The sequence below is a fragment of the Dendrobates tinctorius genome, unplaced genomic scaffold (genome assembly GCF_039654945.1).
Source record: "Dendrobates tinctorius isolate UK_male_01 unplaced genomic scaffold, ASM3965494v1 ptg000022l, whole genome shotgun sequence".
In the NCBI taxonomy this organism is placed as follows: Eukaryota; Metazoa; Chordata; class Amphibia; order Anura; family Dendrobatidae; genus Dendrobates; species Dendrobates tinctorius.
The window spans coordinates 24,473,813-24,498,097 of record NW_027361690.1 but is presented as its reverse complement, the minus strand read 5'-3'; the positions used below and the strand labels follow the sequence as shown (position 1 = coordinate 24,498,097).

General features: G+C 46.0%; 1 protein-coding gene across 4 annotated transcripts in view; it reads left to right on the top strand.

Moving 5' to 3' along the window:
• USP8 (ubiquitin specific peptidase 8) overlaps positions 1–22,224 on the top strand; it is a 144,660-nt gene extending 122,436 nt beyond the window's left edge. For all 4 annotated transcript variants that reach the window (XM_073568501.1, XM_073568500.1, XM_073568503.1 and 1 more), the window contains 4 exons: positions 18,218–18,454; positions 19,860–20,002; positions 20,093–20,222; positions 21,356–22,224. In XM_073568501.1, coding sequence (XP_073424602.1) covers positions 18,218–18,454; positions 19,860–20,002; positions 20,093–20,222; positions 21,356–21,541 — 696 coding nt within the window. In that variant the 3' untranslated portion in view covers positions 21,542–22,224. The remainder of the gene's footprint in view (positions 1–18,217; positions 18,455–19,859; positions 20,003–20,092; positions 20,223–21,355) is intronic.
• Positions 22,225–24,285: the final 2,061 nt, after the last annotated feature.

The following is a 24,285-nucleotide window of genomic DNA, read 5'->3' as shown; positions in this document are numbered from 1 at the left end:
GGATGCCACATCCTGCGCAGTTCAGGCTTCCAGTAACGTTGTGGCAATCCGACGTACAATTTGGCTCAAGGCCTGGCAGGCGGACCTGTCTTCTAAAAAGTCTCTTACTAATCTGCCTTTTCAGGGAGGGCGCCTCTTTGGATCCCAATTGGACCAGATTATTAAGGACGCCACCGGAGGCACGAGTTCTCTCCTGCCTCAGTCCAAGCCTCGCAGACCTCCACTAAGGCGTCAGTTTCGACCCTTTCGGGCTTACCGCCGTTTCAATACAGCGGAGACCTCTAACCAACAAAAACCGCAGGCACGCCAAGATAGGAAGAAAGTTTCCTTCAGACCCACTCCCTCCTGGCGTTCCCACTCTTCGCAGGGCAGGCCATCCAGATCCGGATCTGGACGGTCCACATCAGCATGACTATCCTCGGACTCCCGAGGGTCCCTTCCAGTTGGGAGGTCGACTCCTGTTCTTCAAGGACGTCTGGCTGGCCTCAGTAGAGGACGCTTGGGTCAGAGAGGTTGTATCGTCAGGATACAAGATAGAGTTCGTCTCTCTTCCACGGGATCGTTTCTTCGAATCCCGTCCTCCAAAAGATCCAGCTTTGATCCCGGGGTTCTTTACAGCCATCGACTCTCTCCTCAGTTCCGGGGTGATTGTGCCCGTTCCCGAATCGGAGTGGTTTACAGGGTTTTATTCAAACCTATTTGTCGTGCCGAAAAAAGACGGGGCGGTCCGACCCATCTTGGATCTCAAGCTGCTCAACAAGAGAGTCCGTCTTCGCCACTTCTGGATGGAGTCGGTTCGTTCGGTAATCGCTTCCATGTAGGAGCAGGAATTCATGTGTTCAATAGACATCCAAGATGCCTATCTACATGTTCCCATATTCTACGGACATCAGAAGTTCCTGCGTTTTGCGGTTCGCCAGGAACATTACCAGTTCGTCGCGTTGCCCTTCGGTCTCGCCACCGCTCCCAGAGTCTTCACGAAGATCATGGCTGCGTTGATGGCCTTGTTGAGGATCAGAGGTCTCGTTCTTTTTCCGTACCTCGACGATATTCTGATCAAAGCTCCCTCTTTCCAACAGGCACACCTAAGTTTGATGATCGTCCTAGACACTCTTTCCAATTTCGGGTGGATCGTCAACAGGAAAAAGTCCTGTCTGGTTCCTACTCAACGTCTTGTGTTTCTGGGCCTCCTGTTCGACACTCGTCGGTCAAGGGTCTTTCTCCCACAAGAGAAGATTCTCTCCCTGCGGCAGGATGTACAATCGCTGCAGACCACACGATTTCCGTTCCTCCGAACAACCATGAGGGTCCTGGGAAAGATGGTGGCGGCGATAGAGGCAGTTCCCTTTGCCCAATTTCACGCCAGACCTCTCCAACACGCCATTTTGTCGAGGTGGAACAGGTCGGCTCTGTCCCTGGATCGCCCTGTTCATCTTTCATGCCGGATCAAGCGGTCACTCAACTGGTGGTTGACGTCACCTCTCATCCTCTTGGGGCAGTCTTTTCTTCCCGTTCACTGGCAGATTGTAACAACGGATGCCAGCCTCCTCGGCTGGGGTGCAGTGTTCCGCCATCACACCGTTCAGGGTCGTTGGTCGACTCAGGAATCTGCTCTGCCGATCAACGTCCTAGAGATACGAGCGATCCATCTGGCTCTCGTCCACTGGGAGAGGCTCCTCAGGGGCCTGCCTGTCCGGATTCAGACAGACAATGCCACAGCGGTGGCATATGTCAACCGCCAAGGAGGGACACGGAGTGTCTCAGCCCTGGCAGAAGTGTCCAAGATCCTTCAGTGGGCAGAGATTTCGGTACCGACAATCTCAGCGGTACACATTCCCGGCGTAGACAACTGGGCCGCCTATTTTCTCAGCCGCGAGGGCCTCGCGGCAGGAGAGTAGTCCCTACATCCGGAGGTATTTCTTCAGCTCTGCCGTCGTTGGGGAACCCCAGACGTAGATCTGCTAGCTTCTCGCCTCAACAGGAAAGTCCCACAGTTCGTATCCAGGGCTCGAGATCCTCTCGCAGTGGGCGCCGACGCTCTGGCCATTCCTTGGTCGCAGTTCGAGCTCCCCTACCTGTTTCCTCCCCTGCCTCTTCTTCCCAAGCTGTTGAAGAAGATCAAAGCAGAAGGAATTCCAGTCATTCTCATCGCCCCGAATTGGCCCAGAAGGTCTTGGTTCGCGGACATTGTCAACCTTCTCGCGGACGCCCCCTGGAAGCTTCCAGACAGGGCAGATCTGCTGTCTCAAGGCCCGATTTGCCACCCCAATTCTCGGCCGCTCAATTTAACGGCGTGGCTGTTGAGACCGAGGTTTTGAAACGAGCATGATTCTCCGGTCGAGTAATTCATACCATGATCCGAGCCAGGAAGCAATCATCATCCAAAATTTACTACCGTACTTGGAAGGCCTATTTCACTTGGTGTGAGGCCAATAACATCGCGCCCATGTGCTTTTCGCTCCCTTCCGTTCTGGCGTTTCTTCAGGCAGGGCTGGATGCGGGGCTTGCTCTCAGTTCCTTGAAGGGTCAAGTTTCGGCGCTGTCCATTTTGTTTCAGAAGACGTTGGCCTCCCGCCCTCAGGTCAAAACCTTTCTTCAGGGCGTGACTCACACGGCTCCTCCGTATCGAGCGCCCGTGGATCCATGGGATCTTAATCTGGTTCTTGAGGTTCTGCAAGGTTCTCCTTTTGAACCTCTCAGGGATGTTTCCCTTTCTCTCCTTTCTTGGAAGGTAGCTTTTCTGGTGGCCATCACTTCCATCCGGCGCGTGTCAGAATTGGCGGCTCTTTTTTGCCGCTCTCCTTTCTTGGTACTTCACCAGGACAAGGTAGTTCTGCGGCCTCCGCCCTCTTTTCTTCCGAAGGTGGTGTCCTCCTTTCACCTCAATGAGGATATTGTTCTGCCGTCCTTCTGTCCGAGTCCAACTCACCCTCGGGAGCGGTCCCTGAACAAGCTGGATCTGGTCAGGGCGATGAGTCTATCTGTCTAGGACGACTTCCTTGCGAAAGACAGACTCTCTTTTCATCATTCCAGATGGGGCGCGGAAAGGTCACCCGGCTTCCAAAGCTACTATTGCTCGCTGGATCAGATCAGCAATTTTGGAGGCCTACCGGGTTAAGCATCGAGTGGCCCCTCCGGCGATCAGAGCGCACACTACCCGGGCAGTGGGTGCTTCATGGGCGGTACGCCACAGAGCCTCCACGCTGCAGCTTTGCAAAGCTGCAACCTGGTCTTCGGTTCACACGTTTGTGAAATTCTACAAGGTCCACACCTACGCTTCGGCGGACGCCAGCCTAGGTAGAATGATCCTGCAGGCAGCGGTGGTGAGTCCACTGGCCTGATGGAAGTTTGTTTCCCACCCCAGGGACTGCTTTGGGACGTCCCATGGTCTCTGTGTCCCCCAATAAGGCGAATGAGAAAACAGGATTTTTGGGTTGCTTACCGTAAAATCTGTTTCTCGGAGCCTTCATTGGGGGACACAGCACCCTCCCATGTTCTACAACTCCTGTTCTTACTTTGGTTGATTGGTTACAGTTGAGTTGTTTGTTCTCTTTTCAATCTATTCTGTTACTTCTCCTACTGCTTTCTCACTAACTGAGGAATTCCCTGCCGGTCGTGTACACTGCGGAGGAGGAGCTAACCTTTTTTTGTGCATAGTGTCAGCAGCATATACCCATGGTCTCTGTGTCCCCCAATGAAGGCTCCAAGAAACAGATTTTACGGTAAGCAACCCAAAAATCCTGTTTTTGCAGCTATCTGAGCTCTGCTGTATTGCAACAATATTACAACTCTGTCTGCCTGTGAGCTGGAAACTGAAGCTGAGAGGAACATACAGGTGTATCAGGTATAATCACACACAGCTCTGCAGTGAGATCAGGAGAGTAGAGAGCGGCCATTACACATACCACTGGTAACCATTACATATCACTCTGGTAACTCTCCTCCCTTCATGTAAAATAAGCTCTGGAGGCAGTGTAATCTCCAGGGCAGCGTCCTCCCGAGTCTGGAAGAGATCATTTACATAAAGTGATAAAATATGATTTATCCACAACAAGACATCTTGATATGAGGCATCACTCTGCCCAGCAGTGTATAACCTCTATGTCCATACTAACAGCTTATATAGGCTTCAAGGCAATCTGTCACCACATTTGACATGTGTTTCTCCTTGGTGACTGCTACAACATGGTGCAGGGATAGTTTATCATGTTGTTATACATGGAATTAATATTATGCGTGACATAATATCTCATTTTGTTTTACTTTCTATTTTACGTGTCGTTTGATGATCCGTGTAGAGAGTAAGTAAGCCAAACCATTCGTGTTTGTAAAGGCGAAAGGCTCCGTTTTCTGTTTATACATAGGTCTGTGTTGTTTTTTGTGGGATAAGCAGTGACATGAAGTAATATGTCTGTGTTGTACTGTTCCGTATATGTCGTCTTCTCATTACAACAGAGTATATTTTCTTCGCTCACATCTGCAGCATGACCATTAAATGTGGGTCACCTCATACTCATGGTTTTCTGTTTCATTAGATGATTTACCACTTTTCCGTTTGTGTATTATTTAAACCATTTTCCACCTTACCAGAAGCTATCTTTCTACAGGCCTTGTAGAGTACACCTACAGAGACTGGATCCTGCACACCGTTATCCTTAACATTGCAATAGGGGGAAAACACTACTTATCTGCAGACTGGAAAAATCCATGTAGTGCAATGAACGTTAATGGGGTTTACACCATAGTTCTTACTGCCCCCTGACTGCAGTATCCCCCGCTTTGAGGTGGGCTCCGGCGGTGAGCCCACCTCAAAGCCGTGACATGTCAGCTGTTTTCAACAGCTGACATGTGCCCGCAATGGGCGCGAGCGGAATCGCGATCCACCCGTGCCTATTAACTAGTTAAATGCCACTGTCAAATGCTGACAGCGGCATTTAACAAGCGCTTCAGGACGCCGGGCCGGAAGTAGGCGCATTGCTGACCCCATCACGTAATTGGGGGTCACCAATGCGTTGCCATCACAACCAGAGGTCTCCTGGAGACCTCAATGGTTGTTGACTGATTGCTATGAGCGCCACCCTGTGGTCGGCGCTCATAGCAATGCTGTAATTCAGCTACATAGAGGTGATCTGTGCATCGCCTATATGTAGCAGAGCCGATCGAGTAGTGGATGCTTGTAGCCTCCCATGGAGACTATTGAAGCATGCCAAAAGTAAAAAAAAAAAAAATGTTTAAAAAAACAAGGTCAAATCACCTCCCTTTCGCCCCATTCAAAATAAAACAATAAAAAAAAAAAATCAAACCTACACATATTTGGTATCGTTGTGTTCAGAATTGCCCGTTTTATCAATAAAAAAAAAAAAGGATTAACCCGATCGCTAAACGATGTAGCGGGAAAAAAATCAAAACGTCAGAATTACTTTTTTTGGTCGCCACGACATTGCATTAAAATAACAGGCGATCAAAACAACGTATCTGTACAAAAGTGGTATCATTAAAAACTTTAGCTCGGCATGCAAAAAATAAGCCCTCAGCAAACCCGAGATCACGAAAAATGGGAGATGCTACGGGTCTCGGAAAATGGCACAATTTTTTTTTTTTTTTTGCAAACTCTGGATTTTTTTTTCACTACTCAGATAAAAAAAAGAACCTAGACATGTTTGGTGTCTATGAACTTAGAATGACCTGAAGAATCATAGTGGCAGGTCAGTTTTAGCATTTAGTGAACCTAGCAAAAAAGCCAAACAAAAAACTAGTGTGGGATTGCACTTTTATTTGCAATTTCACTTGGAATTTTTTTTCCTGTTTTCTGTTACACGACATGGTAAAACCAATGGTATCATTGAAAAGTACAACTTGTCCCGCAAAAAATAAGCCCTCACATGGCCATATTGTCAGAAAAATTAAAGTTGGCTCTGAAAATAAGGGGAGCGAAAACGCAAAACCGAAAAAAGCTCCCGTCATTAAGGAGTTAAAGGGAGTCTGTCACCACAAAATGACTGTTCAATCCTATTTGTTTTCCATCTATCCCCTCCTTTCTCTGACAGCTCTGGCTTCATAATCAAAGAAGAGGGTGTATGGAGATTGAGGGACAAAGCCGGTGAGTGGTGTATATAAATGACGGGCCCCCGCCGAGCAGCAGGACTTTTTTTGAACAGTCATTCTGTGCTGACAGAGTCCCATTAATTACAAGGATGTGCCTGTGTGTGACTGATGGGAGACTCGGCAACGGTACTCCCACCAGTCGTTTCATAATCACACCTTCATGGGATAATCGACCTGCCATGGCAATAAGGTTGCATTCACGCATCCATGTGAGTGTTACTATCCAGGAGAAAGAGACCCATTTGATTTTTTTTTTGGCCTTGGGTGTCATCCTGGATGCTTCAGTTTTTATGCTTAACCATTTTTTTTTCATTGAAACATGTGAACTGTCTGAGAATGTATCCATCGATTCTTGAAAATGGATCAGTTAAAAACTGATGAAACTTTGATGGAACTCTCAAGTACAGAATCTCATTCATTTTACATGGATAGCCATAGCCTGTAATGGCCAAGTTCAATCCTAAAAACTGATGAGAAAAGGACATGTTCTGAGTCTCATGGACTGGAGGCGCAGATCCATTTTCAAACCTGACTTGTGTGTGTGTGTATGGATCAATGAAACTTTAGAGGTCATTGTTCTGTCCAAGAAACAAACCAGATGGAAAGGGCATTAAATATAATGTTTAAATGTGTAATCCTTTCAGCAATATCTGCTCTTCTGCAGCAACCATCCACTGTGCCTGGACAGGGTAGTGAGCACATACAGTAAGTAGCAATGAGAAGTCGAGAATCAGCCATAATAAAGCCTCTTTATATGGCAACACCCAGACAAAATCCATAAATCGCAAACATATCTTGTCTTGGTATCAACTTATGTATTTTATTCCCTTTATTGCCAAGATAAAAGGGTTCTGATATTTGCCACCGATGCTGTACTACTCATTACTGTATAAAATGTGTTTATTACTGTTCGTTTATTTTAGCATTGAGCAGAATTTGGAGAGAATTGTTAAGTTCCATTAAATGAAAAAAAAAAAATTCCCAAAAGGCAAGACTGATTAAATACATTTTTTTTTTTCTGCAAATGCAAATATTGCCTCTTACCTGAAATGATTTTTATTTGACACTTCTAAGGTAAGACCTTTGCAAAGAACGATTGTTTTTACATGTCCTCTATCACACAACCATCCATCATCTTTATGTTCTGCAATATAGAATCATAGACTGTTAGGGTATGTGCACACGCTGCGGATTCTGCTGCGTTTTCGCAGCGTTTTTGGCTCTGCAGAAACGCAGCAGATTTTGCTGCGTTGTACAGTACCTTTATTTCCTATGGAAATAAAAAAAAGCTGTGCACATGCTGCGTTTTTTTCCGCGCGGTTTTGCTGCGGTTTACAATCCGCAGCATGTCAATTGTTTGGTGCAGAAACGCTGCGGTTTTACACCTCATCCATTATGAGGTGTAAAACCGCAGGGCAAAACCGCAGAAAAAACGCAGATAATCCGCAGATAAACCGCAGAAAAACCGCAGCACTTTGTCCTGCGGATTTCCTGCGGTTTTCTCTACAAAATCCGCAGAGACTAAAAACTACGTGTGCACATACCCTTAGAGTTGGAAGAAACCGCCAAGGTCATCGTGTCCAACGCAGGATTCACTAAACCTTCTGACAGATGTCTGTCCAGCCTCTGTTTGAAGATGGACTCACTACCTCTCGTGGCAGCCAGTTTCACTCATTGATCACTCTCACTGTCCAAAAGTTTTTTCTAATATCTAAACTGTATCTTCTCCCTTACAGTTTAATTTCAATGCTTCTCGTGTTTCCATGTGCAAATGAGAATAAGGATGATCCCTCTACACTGTGGCAGCCCTTCAAATATATGTAGGTAGCTGTTCAGTGTCCTCTTAGGCTTCTTTTTTACAAGCTAAACATTCCCAGATCCTTTGCAGTCCTCTCACAATCCTGGTAACTCTTCTCTGAACTTGCTCCAGTTTTTCAATGTCTTTTTTAAAATGTGGTGCCCAGAATTGGACACAGTATTCCAGATGAAACCTGACCAAGGAGGAGCAGAGGGGATAATTACTTCACGTGATCTAGAATCTATGCTTCTCTTAATACAATCCTAGAACAGTGTTTGCGTTTTTTTTTTCTCCTTCGCCTCATTGGGGGACACATTGGGTGTATGCTTCTGCCGCTAGGAGGCTGACACTAAGTGGAAAAAAAAAAGAGGTTAGCTCCTCCTCCGTCGTATACACCCTCGCCCCTATTGCGGACGGAAATCAGTTTTATGCTTAGTGTCTTGATTTCCCCAAACCATCAAAGGACGAGTACGTGCGAGTGTCCCTCCACATATCCTTTCCTGCGTCGTGGGACATTATGCCAGACTTAGCCCTGTCCACCCCTAGGTATTGAAACCATGGGCTTGTACAGAGGCACAAGACTAGTCTGTGCGGCCCCCACTGCTCCACCAACGCTAGACGGCGGTGCTGCAAGGCGGCGGACGGTCCCTCTCCTCACCCCCTGAAGGGCTTAGACGGAGCTAGGGTGCCTGCACCGTCCAGAAATTAACCCCATCCCCTCTACCTGGTGTGCTAGATCTGGAGTCAGGTAAGGAGGGCTGGGGAGGGCCCTGCGGCAGCGCTCCGGGGAATCCACTGAAGCTCCAGGTATCTTAGGAAGTGTAAGGCATTCCTCCTTCCCTCTCCTCCCTCTTTCCGCCAGGCGTGGACGCCGGGTTCCGGCGGCAGGGATCAGCAGCGTGACACCCCCCCCTCCCCTCTTTTCGCGGCGTGCGGGCATGCAAAATTTAGCCAGCGGCTACGGCTGTGACTAGGCCGCGGGCGGAAGTACCGCCCCTGGTGTGACGTCATTTCCAGCGCCGCCCCCCGGCCTGGGGCGGACGCCGAACAAATTGAGCCCCCGGCTTCATGGCAGGGTAGGCCACATCCGGGAGAGGAACGTCCCGGCCTACCCAGAGGAAAGGAGCGCAGAGGCAGCGGACGTGGGGACACAGGACGGGGTAAGGCACACGTTCCTTTATGCCGCATGCATTTCTTCTGGAGTTAGGTTTCCACGAGCGCAGAGCCAAAATTATGCGAAGCCTGTGACTCCGAACGCGCCCAGGAGCCCTCCCCTGCGACCGAGGTCCCGGACCCCCCCGGAGTGGGCTATCTCTATCACAGTCCATGACATCGCTGACGAGGGCAGTTGAGTCCCTTCAGACCCCAGATAGGGGCAGGGACAGTGGCTCGCTGGCCTTAGGCTGAGTTCACACGTGGCGTTTTATTCGCGTTTCCGTGGCAGTTTTAACCGCGCGATTTTGCCGCGAAAACGCAAAAAATAAGCATCCCATGCATTCCTATGGGATTCCGCAATGCTGTGCTAATGCTGCGGTTTTTACCGCGGCGGAATCGCTTTGCGGTAAAAAACTCAGCATGCTCATTAATTTTGCGGAATCGCGGCGATTCCGCACCCATAGGAATGCATTGTTCCGCTTACTTCCCGCATGTGGCTGTGCACACCTTGCGGAAAGTAAGCAGAACATTTGCGGATGGTACCCACGGTCCGGAGGAGAGGAGACTGTCCTCCGGGCTTTGGGTACCATATCACTGTAAAAAATAGAATTTAAAATAAAAAATATTGTTACTCTTACCTTCCGGCGTCCCGCGCGGCCTTCCCGCTTCTCTCCACGCTCTCGTTCCCAGTAATCCTTTGCGAAAATGCCCGCGATGACGTCCGTTCTCGCGGGATCGCGAAGTCTCGCGGTCATTCGCGCGATGTCATCGCGAATGACCGCGAGAACGGACGTCATCGCGGGCATTTTCGCAAAGGATTACTGGGAATGGCTGCGCGGGACGTCGGAAGGTAAGAATAACACCATTTTTTATTTTTTTTTTACATTTTATCTTTTACTACTGATGCTGCATAGGCGGCCTCAGTAGTAAAAAGTTGGTCACACTTGTCAAACACTATGTTTGACGAGTGTGACCAACCTGTCAATCAGTTCTCCAAGCGATGCTCCAGATCGCTTGGAAAATGCTAGCATTCTGCAAGCTAAATACGCTTGCAAAATGCTAGTTTTTCCGCGGGAAAATCGCGGGAATTTAAAATGCGATTTTCCCGCGGAATGGAATTCTCGCGGTAATTTCCGCGAGAGTTCCGCTACGTGTGCACTTGGCCTTAGAGGGAACCTCCACCTCACAAGAGCCTTTGGCCTGCAGGGGCCGCTCTCGTTCCAGGCAGACCCGGGGAAAAAGAGTCCACACGGTGTCGCCCAGTCCATCCAATGCTTCGGCATCCGTAAGTTCTGCTTCTCGCTCCCCGTCACCAGTGGTTGATAGCGAGCAGACCTCAGATTGCAACTCAGACGAGCCCCTTGACCTGGACACGCCAGGATCACGTGAAACAGTGGACAGCTTCATAGAAGCCGTCGATCAGACCCTGGGGATTGAAGATTGTCCTGCAGCGGCTACGGGGCATAAAGTGGCATTTAAGCGAGTGAAGCGCCCGCACAGAATTTTTTTCCTCTCACCCGGAGTCTGAGGACATAGTGCAGCGGCACAGAGAACGTCCAGACAGGCGTTTTTTCAGGTCAAAAGGCACTCAAAACAGGGTATCCGTTTGTTCCGGATCTCCGTAAGAAAGGGATGGAATCCCCGTTGGTGGATCCTCCGGTTTCGATTAAGGATCCCACGAATCGCCTTATAGAGAGCCAAGCTCGCGCAGTATATGAGGCATCGGGGTCAGCGCTCGCTTCCTCATTCGCAGCAACTTGGGTGGCCAAGGCCATGATATCATTGTCAGAAACATTAAACAAGGTCGCGCAGGAGCAGGATCTTCCTGCAGAGATTTCGGAGGTCGCAGGTCAGATGGCGATGGCCGGAGACTATGTAATCGATGCGTCTTTGGATGCGGACAATTGCTCGGCACTTGCTGCCACTAATGCAATTTCTATCAGAAGAGCCCTATGGTTAAGGACATGGCGAGCCGACTCTACTTCTAAGAAGTCTGACTTCCCTGCCTTATCAGTGTAGCCATCTATTTGGGGGGAAGTTGAATCAACTTATCTCCGACTCCACAGGAGCAAAGAGCGGGTTTCTCCCTCAACAAAGGGTCAAAACGTTTTTTCGTCACCCGTTTTCAGGCACGTTTTCGGGCCTTTCGCAACTCCAGGTGGACTACAGCGGCCAATGCCGCCGCCTCAGGCCGCGCCAGCCAGGATAGGGGCGGCAGGTCTCATATAGAGCCAACCCATTGGGGAGGTTGCATACTCGGCGGCTCAGATCGAGAGGATCCAGATCCCAAAGATCGTTGGCCAAATGACTCGAGGCCTTTACCGGGCGAAACAGGCAAGGTGGTCGGCCGCCTACTCTGGTTTCACCACATCTGGGTCAATGTCGCTCACGACGCATGGGTAAAGAAATTGGTGGCCTCAGGTTACAAAATAGATTTTGTCTGATATCGTCCAAAATGTTTTTTTTTTCTTTTCCGGCTTCCCAGGGTGGATACCCAGGCAAGGGCTCTATTAGGAGCCATCAAGTCGCTTCTGCACAACGGAGTCCTTGTTCCAGTGCCGGAACATGGAAGAGCTCAGGGTTCTATCCCAACCTTTTTGCGGTCCCCAAAAAGGACGGGTCGGTCAGGCCTGTTTTGCACCTGAAGCTTCTGAACAAATTCAGCAGGATCAGACATTCCCGGATTCTCTGCGTTCAGTCATATCGGCCATGGAGCAGTGAGAATACTTGGCCTCAATAGACAGCCAGGACGCATTTCTGCATATTCCCATGTTTCCTCCTCATCAGAGGTTTCTACGCTTCGCCATCAGCGTTCAACATTTTCAGTTCGTAACGCTACCCTTCGGGCTAGCCACGGCTCCCAGAGTGTTCACAAAGGTTATGGCAATTGTCATGGCCACACTGCATTCTCGAGGCATGGTCGTCTTGCCTTATCTGGACGACCTCTTGGTCAAGGGCCCGTCAATACGGGCATGCGAGGAAGGTGTCAGCATCACGCTAGATACTCTTGCCTGCCTAAATGGTTGGTCAATACGAAGAAGTCATCCCTTGTGCTAGCTCAAAGGATCTCCTTCCTAGGAATGATCTTCGAAAGCCGAGGGTTGGTAATTCTTCCTCAGGAAAAGGCGCTAGTCTCCGGCAGGGAGTCCAGACACTACGCCAACCAGTCCCTCATACCATCCGATCTGGGATGAGGATCCTAGGGAAAATGGTGGCAGCAATGGAAGCGATACCTTTTCGCCCAGTTATATCTTTGCCCCCTGCAGCATGCCTCGTGTCAGCCTGGGACAAGAATCCTTTCACGCTCGATCGGCGGTACCAACTGTCATCTCAGGTCAGGCAGTCGCTCGGATGTGGATAACCAGTTCCTCTCTGGCCTAGGGGAAACCTTTCCCCCCCCAGGTCATGGGCTGAGAATGACAATCGACGCCAGTCTCCTCGGATGGGGAGCGGTGTTTCACCACCACACAACCTAGGAACGGTGGTCGCCACAGGAGGCACGCCTCCCGATCAACTTTTTGGAGAGACGAGCAATTCGGCTGGCTCTGCAGGAGTTTCATCACTTTCTAGCAGGCCACCCCGTCCGGATTCAATCGGACGCCACGGTGGTGGCTTACATAATTCGTCAGGGGGGCACCTGCAGCAGAGCAACCATGCACGAGTTGGGGCACGTTCTTCAGTGGGCCGAAGCAGACCGATCGGTGATTTCGGCTGTCCACATCCTGGGCGTGGAAAATTGGGCGGCAGACTTCCTCAGCCGGCAGGGTCTTGCATCCGGAGAGTGGTCTTTACATCCCGAGGTTCTTCAGCAGAGTTGTCAACTGTGGGGAGCTACGGATGTGGACCTGATGGCTTCCAGAGTGAATGCCAAGGTGCTCACATATGTCACTCGGGCCAGGGGCCCGCAGGCATTCACGGTGGATGCGTTGGTTCTGCCATGGAACCAGTTTCGCCTCCCATATCTATTTCCTCCACTACCACTACTCCCGAGAGTCTGCAAAGGGATCAAGACGGAAGGGGGGCCGGCGATTCTGCTGGCCCCAGACTGGCCCCGTCGAGCGTGGTACGCAGATCTAATGCAGCTGCTCGCCGACGTGCCTGGGCGCCTGCTAGAGTGCCCAGATCTACCGTCTCAAGGGCTGATTTGCCACCCGAACTCAGGGACTCTGTGTATGACAGCATGGCCGTTGAATCTTGGGTTCTAACCCAGGCAGGGTTCGGGAGCAAGGTGGTCGCTACAATGATTAGCTCCCGAAAGCCTGCTTCAGCATGAATTTACTACCACACCTGGAAGGTGTTCTGTGCTTGATGTCGAGGCCGCGGTGTTTCTCCGCTGAGATTCTCGATCCCCAACATCTTTGGCTTTTCTCCAGTCGGGCTTAGACTTGGGTTTTGCCCCAAGTTCCCGCAGGAGACAAGTGTTGGCCTTATCCGTCCTGTTCCAGTGCAGAATTACTACCAATTTGCAGGTGAAGACTTTTCATCCAGGGAGTCTCCCACTGGATACCTCCCTATAAGGCGCCTATGGACGCCTGGGTCCTTAACATGGTCCTAGGTGTTCTGCAGGAAGCTCCATTTTGAACCGCTTCAGGATATCTCTTTGAGGTACCTTTCCTGGAAGGTTGTTCCCCTAGTGGCCATCACTTCCATCAGGTGGGTTTCAGAGCTGGCGGCTCTATCCTGCCGAGCTCCGTTCCTCACTTTCCATAAGGATGAGGTGGTCCTCAGACCAGCCCCTCCTGTTCTGCCGAAAGTCGTGTCCTCATTTCACATTAATGAAGATGTTGTTTTGCCTTCATTTTGTCCAGCACCGGTGCACCGTGTGGAAAAGGCGCTTCACACGTTAAACCTGGTAAGAGCCCTCCGGAGGTACGTGTTGCGGACGGCACCTTTTCGTCGACAGACACGCGGTTCGTGCTCCCGGAAGAGCGCAGGTAGGGACTCGCTGCCTCATGGTCGACCATAGCCAGATGGATTCGTCTGACTATTCAGGAGTCCTACCGCATTAGAGGCACGCCGATTCCAGCAGGGATCAGAGCGCACTCTACCCGGGCAGTGGGCGCCTCTTGGGCTCTTTGGTACCAGGCTTCGACGGAACAGGTTTGCAAGGCCGCAACCTGGTCCAGCCTGCACACATTTGCCAAACATTATAATATCCATGCTCAGGCCTCGGCGGATGCGAGCCTGGGTAGAAGGATTCTCCAAGCAACGGTGGCGCACCTTTAAACAAGAGGTGCATGTAGCTTGGATCGGTGAGTCAATCTCCAACCCAGGGACTGCTTTAAGACGTCCCACAGTATCTGTGTCCCCCAATGAGGCGAAGGAAAAACATGGATTTTTGTGAGTACTCACCGTAAAATCCTTTTCTCCGAGACGCTCATTGGGGGACACAGCACCCACCCTATTAGCCAGTTGGCTCTTGTTTTGTTTAAATTTATATGCATTTACTAATTTGATATAAGGGTGGTGTTTTGGATATGTTGTACCTGTATTAAGGCTGATTTTGTTGTCCTCCTACTGCTTTGGCACCAAACTGATTTCCACCCGCAATAGGGGAGAGGGTGTATACGATGGAGGAGGAGCTAACCTCTTTTTTTCACTTAGTGTCAGCCTCCTAGCGGCAGAAGCATACACCCACAGTATCTGTGTCCCCCAATGAGCGTCTCGGAGAAAAGGATTTTACGGTGAGTACTCACAAAAATCCATGTTTTCGCTGCATAACACTGATGACTGTGGTCTTTTTCACACGTGCTATTGCTTAGTTCTATTCTTCCCATTCTGTAGATGTAATTTTCGTTTTTCTTTGCCAAATGTAGAATCTTGCATGTCTCCCTGTTCAATATCATTCTATTAGTGACTGCCCATTGCACAAGCTTATCTAGATCCTTCTGAGTCCTTTCTCTGTCTTCTCTAGTGTTAGCTATCCCTCCTAGCTTTGCATCGTCTGCAAATTTTGATTAGGTTACCTTCATTTCCCTTATTTATAAAAATGTTGAACACCACTGGGGCCAGAATAGAGCCTTGTGGTACCCCACTTGAAACACTCTTCCAAATGAATGTGCAACAATTTATCACCACTCTTTGCTTTCTCAGCTATTTCCTCCGTTTTGGTAAGAATTATTAAGTCCAAGATTGCAGATCCTCTTGTTCTCTATTCTACCTTTTGAAAGATAAAGATGTCAACAAGAGAAGAATTTTCTGGATTCATTATTTTTGCCTGAGAGAGCTTCACAACTAATATCTTTATAATGAAAATCTCCCATGATAACCATGTCAAACTTTTTGGTGAACATATACAGTACAGACCAAAAGTTTGGACACACCTTCTCATTCGAGTTTTCTTTTCATGACTATGAAAATTGTAGAGTCACTCTGAAGGCATCAAAACTATGAATTAACACATGTGGAATTGTATAATTAGCAAAAAAGTGTGAAACAACTGAAAATACTGTATGTCTTATATTCTAGGTTCTTCAAAGTAGCCACCTTTTGCTTTGATTACTGCTTTGCACACACTTAACATTCTCTTGATGAGCTTCAAGAGGTAGTCACCGAAAATGGTTTTCACTTCACAGGTGTGCCCTGCCAGGTTTAATAAGTGGGATTTCTTGCCTTATAAATGGGGTTGGGACCATCAGTTGTGTTGTGCAGAATTCTGGTGGATACACAGCTGATAGTCCTACTGAATAGACTGTTAGCTGCTTTTTTCTTTCCATAATACAAATTCTAAGTAAAGAAAAATGAGTGGCCATCATTACTTTAAGAAATGAAGGTCAGTCAGTCCGAAAAATTGGGAAAACTTTGAAAGTGTCCCCAAGTGCAGTGGCAAAAACCATCAAGTGCTACAAAGAAACTGGCTCACATGAGGACTGCCCCAGGAAAGGAAGACCAAGAGTCACCTCTACTGCGGAGGATAAGTTCATCCGAGTCACCAACCAGAAATCGCAGGTTAACAGCAGCTCAGATTAGAGACCAGGTCAATGCCACATAGAGTTCTCGCAGCAGATTCATCTCTACAACAACTGTTAAGAGGAGACTTTGTGCAGCCGGCCTTCATGGTAAAATAGCTGCTAGGAAATCAATGCTAAGGACAGGCCACAAGCAGTAGAGACTTGTTTGGGCTAAAGAACACAAGGAATGGGCATTAGACCAGTGGAAATCTGTGCTTTGGTCTGATGAGTCCAAATTTGAGATCTTTGGTTCCAACCACCGTGTCTTTGTGCGACGCAGAAAAGGTGAACGGATGGACTCTACATGCCTGGTTCCCACCGTGAGAAACAAAGAAATGGGGGCACCACCGAAAGGTAATTAAGCGGATCCAACCTAGACCTAAATAGTACATATGTTTGACAAAAAGGAAAGAAAGAAATAGGCCATGAGCAGGGGATCACCCTGAATAGGACATAGCATATACAGTATAATACAAATTTTATTAAACACAGCAAACAGCAAAAATTCTTAAAAATATTAAAAATGGTCACAGATGTGACACATACACAAATAATGCAATGCTCATAATAGAGCAACCCACCTGCTACCAACTATCACCCTCACCGAGAATGATGCCTATATCCCTAGGTCCATGTAAACAGGATTCTCAATAGGAGAATTAGTAAGCTCACACATGGATCAGTGACTAACCGCTGACTCTCAGGTATATTGGATGTTAACTCTGTCATGGTAAGCAGCAGCGCAGCTGTTCCCTGTCTACTAATTACGCAACCATATATATTGACACAGCTGACTGGCAATCTGTACCCCTGACGAAGCCATCTAGAGTGGCGACGCGTCGGGTCTCTGGCTCTACCTGCCCCACTTCACTTCTCATGGGTTTTGTATTGTGCTGATTTGTATGTGTGGTTATCATATGGGGTGGTTATGGAGATGAAGCATGGAGGAGGAGGTGTGATGGTGTGGGGGTGCTTTGCTGGTGACACTGTTGGGGATTTATTCAAAATTGAAGGCATACTGAACCAGCATGGCTACCACAGCATCTTGCAGCGGCATGCTATTCCATGCGGTTTGCGTTTAGTTGGACCATCATTTATTTTTCAACAGGACAATGACTGCAAACACACCTTCAGGCTGTGTAAAGGCTATTTGACCAAGAAGGAGAGTGATGGGGTGCTACGCCAAATGACCTGTCCTCCACAGTCACCAGACCTGAACTCAATCGAGATGGTTTGGGGTGAGCTGGACCGCAGAGTGAAGGCAAAAGGGCCAACAAGTGCTAAGCATCTCTGGGAACTCCTTCAAGACTGTTGGAAGACCATTTAAGGTGACTACCTCTTGAAGCTCATCAAGAGAATGCCAAGAGTGTGCAAAGCAGTAATCAAAGCAAAAGGTGGCTACTTTGAAGAACCTAGAATATAAGACATATTTTCAGTTGTTTCACACTTTTTTTGTTAATTATATAATTCCACATGTGTTAATTCATTGTTTTGATGCCTTCAGAATGAATCTACAATTTTCATAGTCATGAAAATAAAGAAAACTCTTTTAATGAGAAGCTGTGTCCAAACTTTTGGTCTGTACTGTACATCTGATGAAAAAATAATTCATCCATATCATCAGTCTGTCCAGGTGGCCTACAATAGTGTCCTGTCTGTTCTTCTCTCCTTGTATTTTTACCTAAACAGATTCTGCAGAGCTACCATTTTCTGAAGCTTGGATCTCTGTGGAGATATACTTTTTCCTAACATACGATTCCATACCTACTCCCTTCTTGTTAATCCTTTTTCAAATGAATAAGGTGTAGCCTTCAAGGTTTGTATTACAATCATGTGTATCATCCCACCACCATGTTTCAGTGATGCCTATGACATCATATCTCTCCTCCTGTGATAGCAGCTCCAATTCTCCTTACTTGTTCCCATGCTGTGTAATTTTTCCATGCATTATGATTTGAACAGTTTTTTATGTGAGAGGACAGTATGGTAATGAAAGCAATGGAAGCTTGATCGGAATCTGATATATAGGAACGGGTCTATATTATAAGTGCTGATCTTACAGAGTACGACCCGTAGTTGTGATATTACAAGTTACCTATTTTAATTCTTGGTTCCAATTACCATATAGTCATGACCTAAAATGTCACCTGCTTATAGTATTGCTGTATTTGTCGTACTTTTTCTATTGGGTCATTTCTGTGTTTTTCAGGCTGACAATAGGAAGAGACATAAGGAAGAAAACAACGATCACTTGAATGACTCCCAGGCTGCAGACATGGCTTGGATAAAGCACAAGCAGCTCAATGAATCTATCATTGTGGCACTTTTCCAAGGGCAGTTCAAGTCGACAGTGCAATGTCTAACTTGCCACAAAAAGTCCCGAACGTTTGAAGCTTTCATGTACTTGTCTCTACCACTTCCATCGTTAAGCAAATGTTCTCTTCAGGTATTTGTTTCAAGATAATTTCTCCTTCTTTAAGTTTAGGTACAGAAATAGATGACAAAATATAATAAATCTGAAATGTCTATATCCCACTGGAACCAACTTTTCTTGTGTTAGCTGTGAGCGTGCCTGCTGTTCATGGAAGACTAAGCAGCCATGCTTTTTTTTGATGCAAGACACTTTCATAAGGGATTATGAATACTTGGGTTAATTGCTGTATTTCAATTATTTCCATGAACAGAACTCTACTGATGTCATGAACTATTTCTAACTGGTGTAAGAGGGGTACTCTCAAGTTTGGAAGTTATTCCCGGTCCACTGGATAGGGCATAAGTTTCTGATCACTGAGACACCAACTGATCCCGAAAAACCGGGGCTCTTAAGCGTCCTGTGTGAATGGTCCAGCTGGCTGATCATGCGCACTGCCACTCCATTTGATCACTAATGGGACCGCCGGAGATAGCGGAGTGCTGCGCTCCACTGGTCTTCAGCACTGTCCGGAATAAATGGAGTGGCAGTGTGCATGATCAACACTACAGTCACACGGGCGCTTCAGATAGCTCTCAGTGTAGGATATAAATCGAATCTTTGATCAGTGACATTCCACTGACCAGCTTATTGAAGGACAGGGTGCATGGGTAAGCCCCTCTTCCACTTTGTAGTTTACTAGGCGAAGCTATGTAGTTTTGGCAGTGGTTCTGCCTGGTACTGAAACGCCCAGATGTCTCTTTCCTTCTCATTCAACTGATCATGGAGCTGCTGGGTGTCGGATCTCCACCGTTCTGATTTTTTTTGCTATTACGAAGTCACAGAAAACCTTTAGGCTTTGTTCACATGTTGCATTTTTTCTGCATTTTTTTCTGCAGGCAAAACCTGCTGTCTCGGCAGTAAATAAGTTGCTTAAAAAAGCAGGTTTTGCTGTATTTTTGTTGTGTTTCTCAGGTACATTTGTCTCTTACTCATTCTGATACAGTTTAGTGCCTGTTGTTTCTGAGTGTTCTGCACCAAAACCTGCGTTTTTGCTGCTTTTTTTGGACTTGCTCATTTGCTTTCTCTGGGTGAAAAAAACGCTCCAAAAACACTGAAAGAAGTGACATGCGGCAGCTTTCAAAAACTCGGCAGTTTTCCAACTGTCAGGAAAAAACAACAACGTGTGTGTGCATGAGATTTCTGAAATCTCATAGCTTTTGCTGGTACTGTAAAACGAAGCTTTTAATTTGCATTCCAAAAAAAAAAGCCAAAAAAACCTCAGCCAATTCGCAATGTGTGAACCTAGCACAAGGATGTTTCTAGTATCCTAATCCTTTTGTCCCCCCCCCCCCCCCTCTCACCTCACCACCTACCCTCCAAAAAAAAAAAATTAATGCAATCAAGCAGCTTGGGATTGATTGTTTTTATTTATTTTTAGGATTGCCTTAAGTCTTTTTCCAAAGAAGAAAAGCTCACGGATAACAATAGGTTTTTTTGTAGCAACTGTAAAGCTAGTAGAGATTCTACAAAGAAAATGGAGATTTGGAAACTCCCCCCAGTTCTCCTTGTGCACCTAAAACGGTAATTGTATTTTATGTTCATTTTCACAATACTTGTCATAACCCCGCTGATCAGTTGGTTGTAACAATGGCATGTATGAATGTTTCCTAGATTTTCTTATGAAGGACGCTGGAAGCAAAAACTTCAGACATGTGTGGATTTTCCATTGGAACATCTTGACTTGTCACAGTATGTCATAGGACCCAAGACGTTTAAGAAATACAGTTTATTTGGAGTATCTGTAAGTAGTTAATTCTAAATAAAAAAAAAAACTGTCCTATTTATAAGAAGTACACCTTTTGAGGCTATTGTGATAATGTAGTGTATATGTACTAAACTACTCTGAACAACAGTAAAAATGAATTGTTCTATTCTGTCTCCTTATTAATGGGATTGTCCAGTCATATAATACTGATGACCGATCAGTTGGCGTTAAACACCCACCCTCCGCAATTAGTTGTGCATGGAGCTGAACAGTACAGTTTGGTTTAGTGTATAGGAGCTAGGTCATCAATGCTATAGGTCCAAGCTACACCTGGTTTTTGCTACCCCATCTGAGAGCTGTATAGTATAGGGGCAGAGACCCTGATTCCTGCAATGTCACTTACCGGTCTGCTTGCTGCACTTGTAATAAAATCACTGTTTTATCTGATGCACATCTAACTGTTTGACAAATGCTCTATATTACCCCAACCACACCGCTAATTGGCAACTTTCTGCCTGTGCACAGTGTAAACAGAAATGTGCCAATCAGTTGTGGTGGTGGGGTTATACAGTGCTCATGAATATGGAGGACTACATGGCATCACATCAGGTTTACTAGTGATAATCTCATGCTGATAAAACTGATTTTTGTCAAAGTTGCAGCAAGCAGGCCCACACATCGCTGGAATCAGGATCTCTGCCTCTACATTAAGCTGCTCCCAGATTAAGTGGCAAATACCTATTGACAGATTCCATTTAAATGTGCTTGCTTTTGGGCTTTAGAAGTGTGGTACAGTGTTTGAAAAGCATAGCTGCTGTTTTGCCTACACAGTGCCACACCTGTCACTGGTTGTGTCAGGTATTGCAGTTCAACTCCATACATCCTAGTGACTGATATTACACTAAGTTTGTAGAAGCTATATGTTGTAAATGCTGTACAGCCCCTATAAAGATGCTGGGAGTAGGAATCCATTGATTCCTTACCGGTGTCTGGACGCTTCAGGTTCATTAGTGATCTCAGCATTGGTGGTGTGATATGCAAGGCTAATGAAACGGATGACGCGATTCAAACTAGGCAGGTTGTATTTATAGTTTAATTTATTAGTTTAGTTTTTTGTTCCCCGTGTGATGTTGCTACTTTTGACATATCACGTTTTGTGTTTTGAACAGAATCACTATGGTGGACTGGATGGTGGGCATTACACTGCTTACTGCAAAAATGCAATGAAACAGAAGTGGTTTAAGTTTGATGACCATGAAGTGTCCGACATTTCAGTCTCATCTGTGAAAACCTCGGCTGCATACATCCTATTTTACACTTCATTGGATCTTCGAGGAGCTGAGCTTTTGACTTAAGCATTTGTCCAGAAACACTCCTTAGGATTTACTTCTCAAAAAAAGTAGAGCATTCTACATAGTCTTATTTTCAATGAAGTACTGTGGTGCGACGCTTATTTCCTCCCCACAGGGGTATTAAAGAGCGGGTACTCTCCTGCTCTCGTAGTATGATGGGCTGAGGCTCCCAAGAAGACGAGAGCCTAAGCCGCATTTCTATTCTCATACAGATGATTAGAGTTCTTACTCATGCGGACTGCTGTATAATAAAAGCATTGAATGGTGGCTTTAGGTGATCTCCACGTTTTTCCTCTGCTCTTCTTTCTGGACCGTCTATGCTGTACACTTTGTACTAACAGGCAGGCTATGCTTACAGGAATCTTACAGTATATAGCAATCAGGTTGGTTGCACTTGTGATCCAACACTGCAGCATCAAGAAACTGGAAATGCCTTGGATCTGTCCGTATTAATCCTTTGATAAGTAACTTGTCTAGTGTCCTTTTCTTGCCTTTTCCATATGCTTCTCTACTGTGACAAACAAACGGTCTAAGCAGAATGGAACATATTGAATCAAAGACTGCAAACTTGCACATCACTCCTAATGTGTATGTATATATATATCCTTTGTTGTAAATCATATTTATGTAAAATACCTATAGCACTTGATAAATTGTCTAATATCTAAATAAATCTATCTACTTGAGGATGTATATACTTAGTATTCTAAAATCACAATATACAGATACCGAGCCCTTCTGCAAGTCCTGGAAGCAGCCATTCAGAGGGCAGAATACAGCATTTTTCTGAAATATTTATTGTGCATGTAGTTTGCTGATGTAACATGGTCCAAAAGCAACTGCACTGCCCTATCAATGATATATAATGTTCCCTACCTATATAATGCTTGGAAGCGGTCAGAAGACCTCTGCTGGCTATTTGTATGGGAGCCATCCAAACCTGAAGATCGGCTCAGTTTATTTAATGATCGTTGGCTTCTGACCATTCGTCTTTTTAGGATAATTTTTTCCCCCAATATATTCATATTTTGGATAATTGTTTTATTTGTGATTTCCCCCCCTCCACTTTCATGTCTGTACTAATCTTTCATTGCCGCTTTTTCATTTTTCTCATCCATTAACCTCTTCATGACTGACGTATAGGTACTGTCCCTGCCTTTGATGCTGAGCCCACATCTTTCCTGCACACGACTGTTGAAATGATCAGCTGTCATATGCCCCTAACAGCCACAATCCACATTAAGCTGTAGCGCTAATATATTCCACTGTGCTTACAATTCAACAGTTCATATACAACAGTCATAACAAAGTTAGCGATAATGCAAATATACTGACGACCCTACCCGTAAGAGCTTACTGTTAAGTTAAATGCCTCTGTCAATCTCTGACAGCGGCATCAACGCCGGCCACAAGATTTACAATGTCATATATATACACACACGCACGTTCAAATCTTACCCCTTTTGCCCCACTCAATACACATTTGGTATCACTGCTTTCAGAAAATGTCTGACCTATCAAAATGCAAAGTAAATTAATCTGATCGTTAAATGGTGTAACGAGAAAAAAAATCGAAGCCCCAGAATTACCATTTTTTTTGGTTGCTGGAACATTGTAATAAAATGCAATAACAGGCGATCAAAACATTGCATGTACCCCAAAATGCTATCAATAAAAACATCAGCTCAGAGTAAAAAAATAAGCTCTCTCCCAGCACCAGATCCCGAAAAATGAAGACTACGTGTCTGTGGAAAATATAAACATTACTCCTTAAATCGATCCATGAACAATAATATGGATACACTCTATCAAAAAAGAAAAAATCAAACCGTAGGTCTCAATTGGGAAAATCCCAAAGGGGCCAGAAAAGTGCCATACAACGCCAATCAATAGTCACAAATTTTTTGAAGAAATTAGTTAAGATACATAAGGCAGCAGAAAAAGTAATAGTAAGCAACAGTACCTCATGAGATATCAAAGCCCAGTGGTGTCAGCATTAAATAGTATCACTAAGGGCATATACCAAATAGATCATATAAGTAAGAAAAGCAAAATCAGCATGTTAGGGATGATATAGCAATAGGGCTATATCTGTGCTTTGATCTCTCATGAGGTACTGTTGCTTATTACTTTTCCTGCTTCATTAAATGAGTTAAAAAAGTTGTGATTTTTATTGATTGGAGTTGTGTTGCACTTTTCTGTCCCTTTGGGATTTTCCAATTGAGACCTATGGTTTGGGGGTCTCAGAAAATGGCGACATAAGCACTTTTTTTTTTCTTACATAATTCTGTTTTGGTTTTTTTACCACTTAAATAAAAAAAGAACATATACATGTGTGATCTTTGTACTCATACTGACCTGGGGAATCATATTGGCCGGTCAGTTTTAGCATTTAGTGAACACTAGATAAAAAAAAAAGCGAAAAAAACAGTTGTGGAATTGCACTTTATTTTTTGCTGTTTCACCGCACTTGTCTTCCCCCCCCCCCCCATTTTCCAGTATGCTATATAGAAAAATGGTATCTTTCAAAAGTACAACTCGTAACGCAAAACTCAAGCCCTACCTATATAGTAAGGGGTGCAAAAAGTGAAAAAAAAAAAAATGGAAAAAATCACCTGGGGGTGGAGGGGTTATTATATGTAGACCTGCACATCACATCTGACACTAAAATATTGCAGCCACAATCATATTTGATGCATAAACACATGCACGTAATTCAGTACGGGCTGGTGTCTGTCATCATGCTC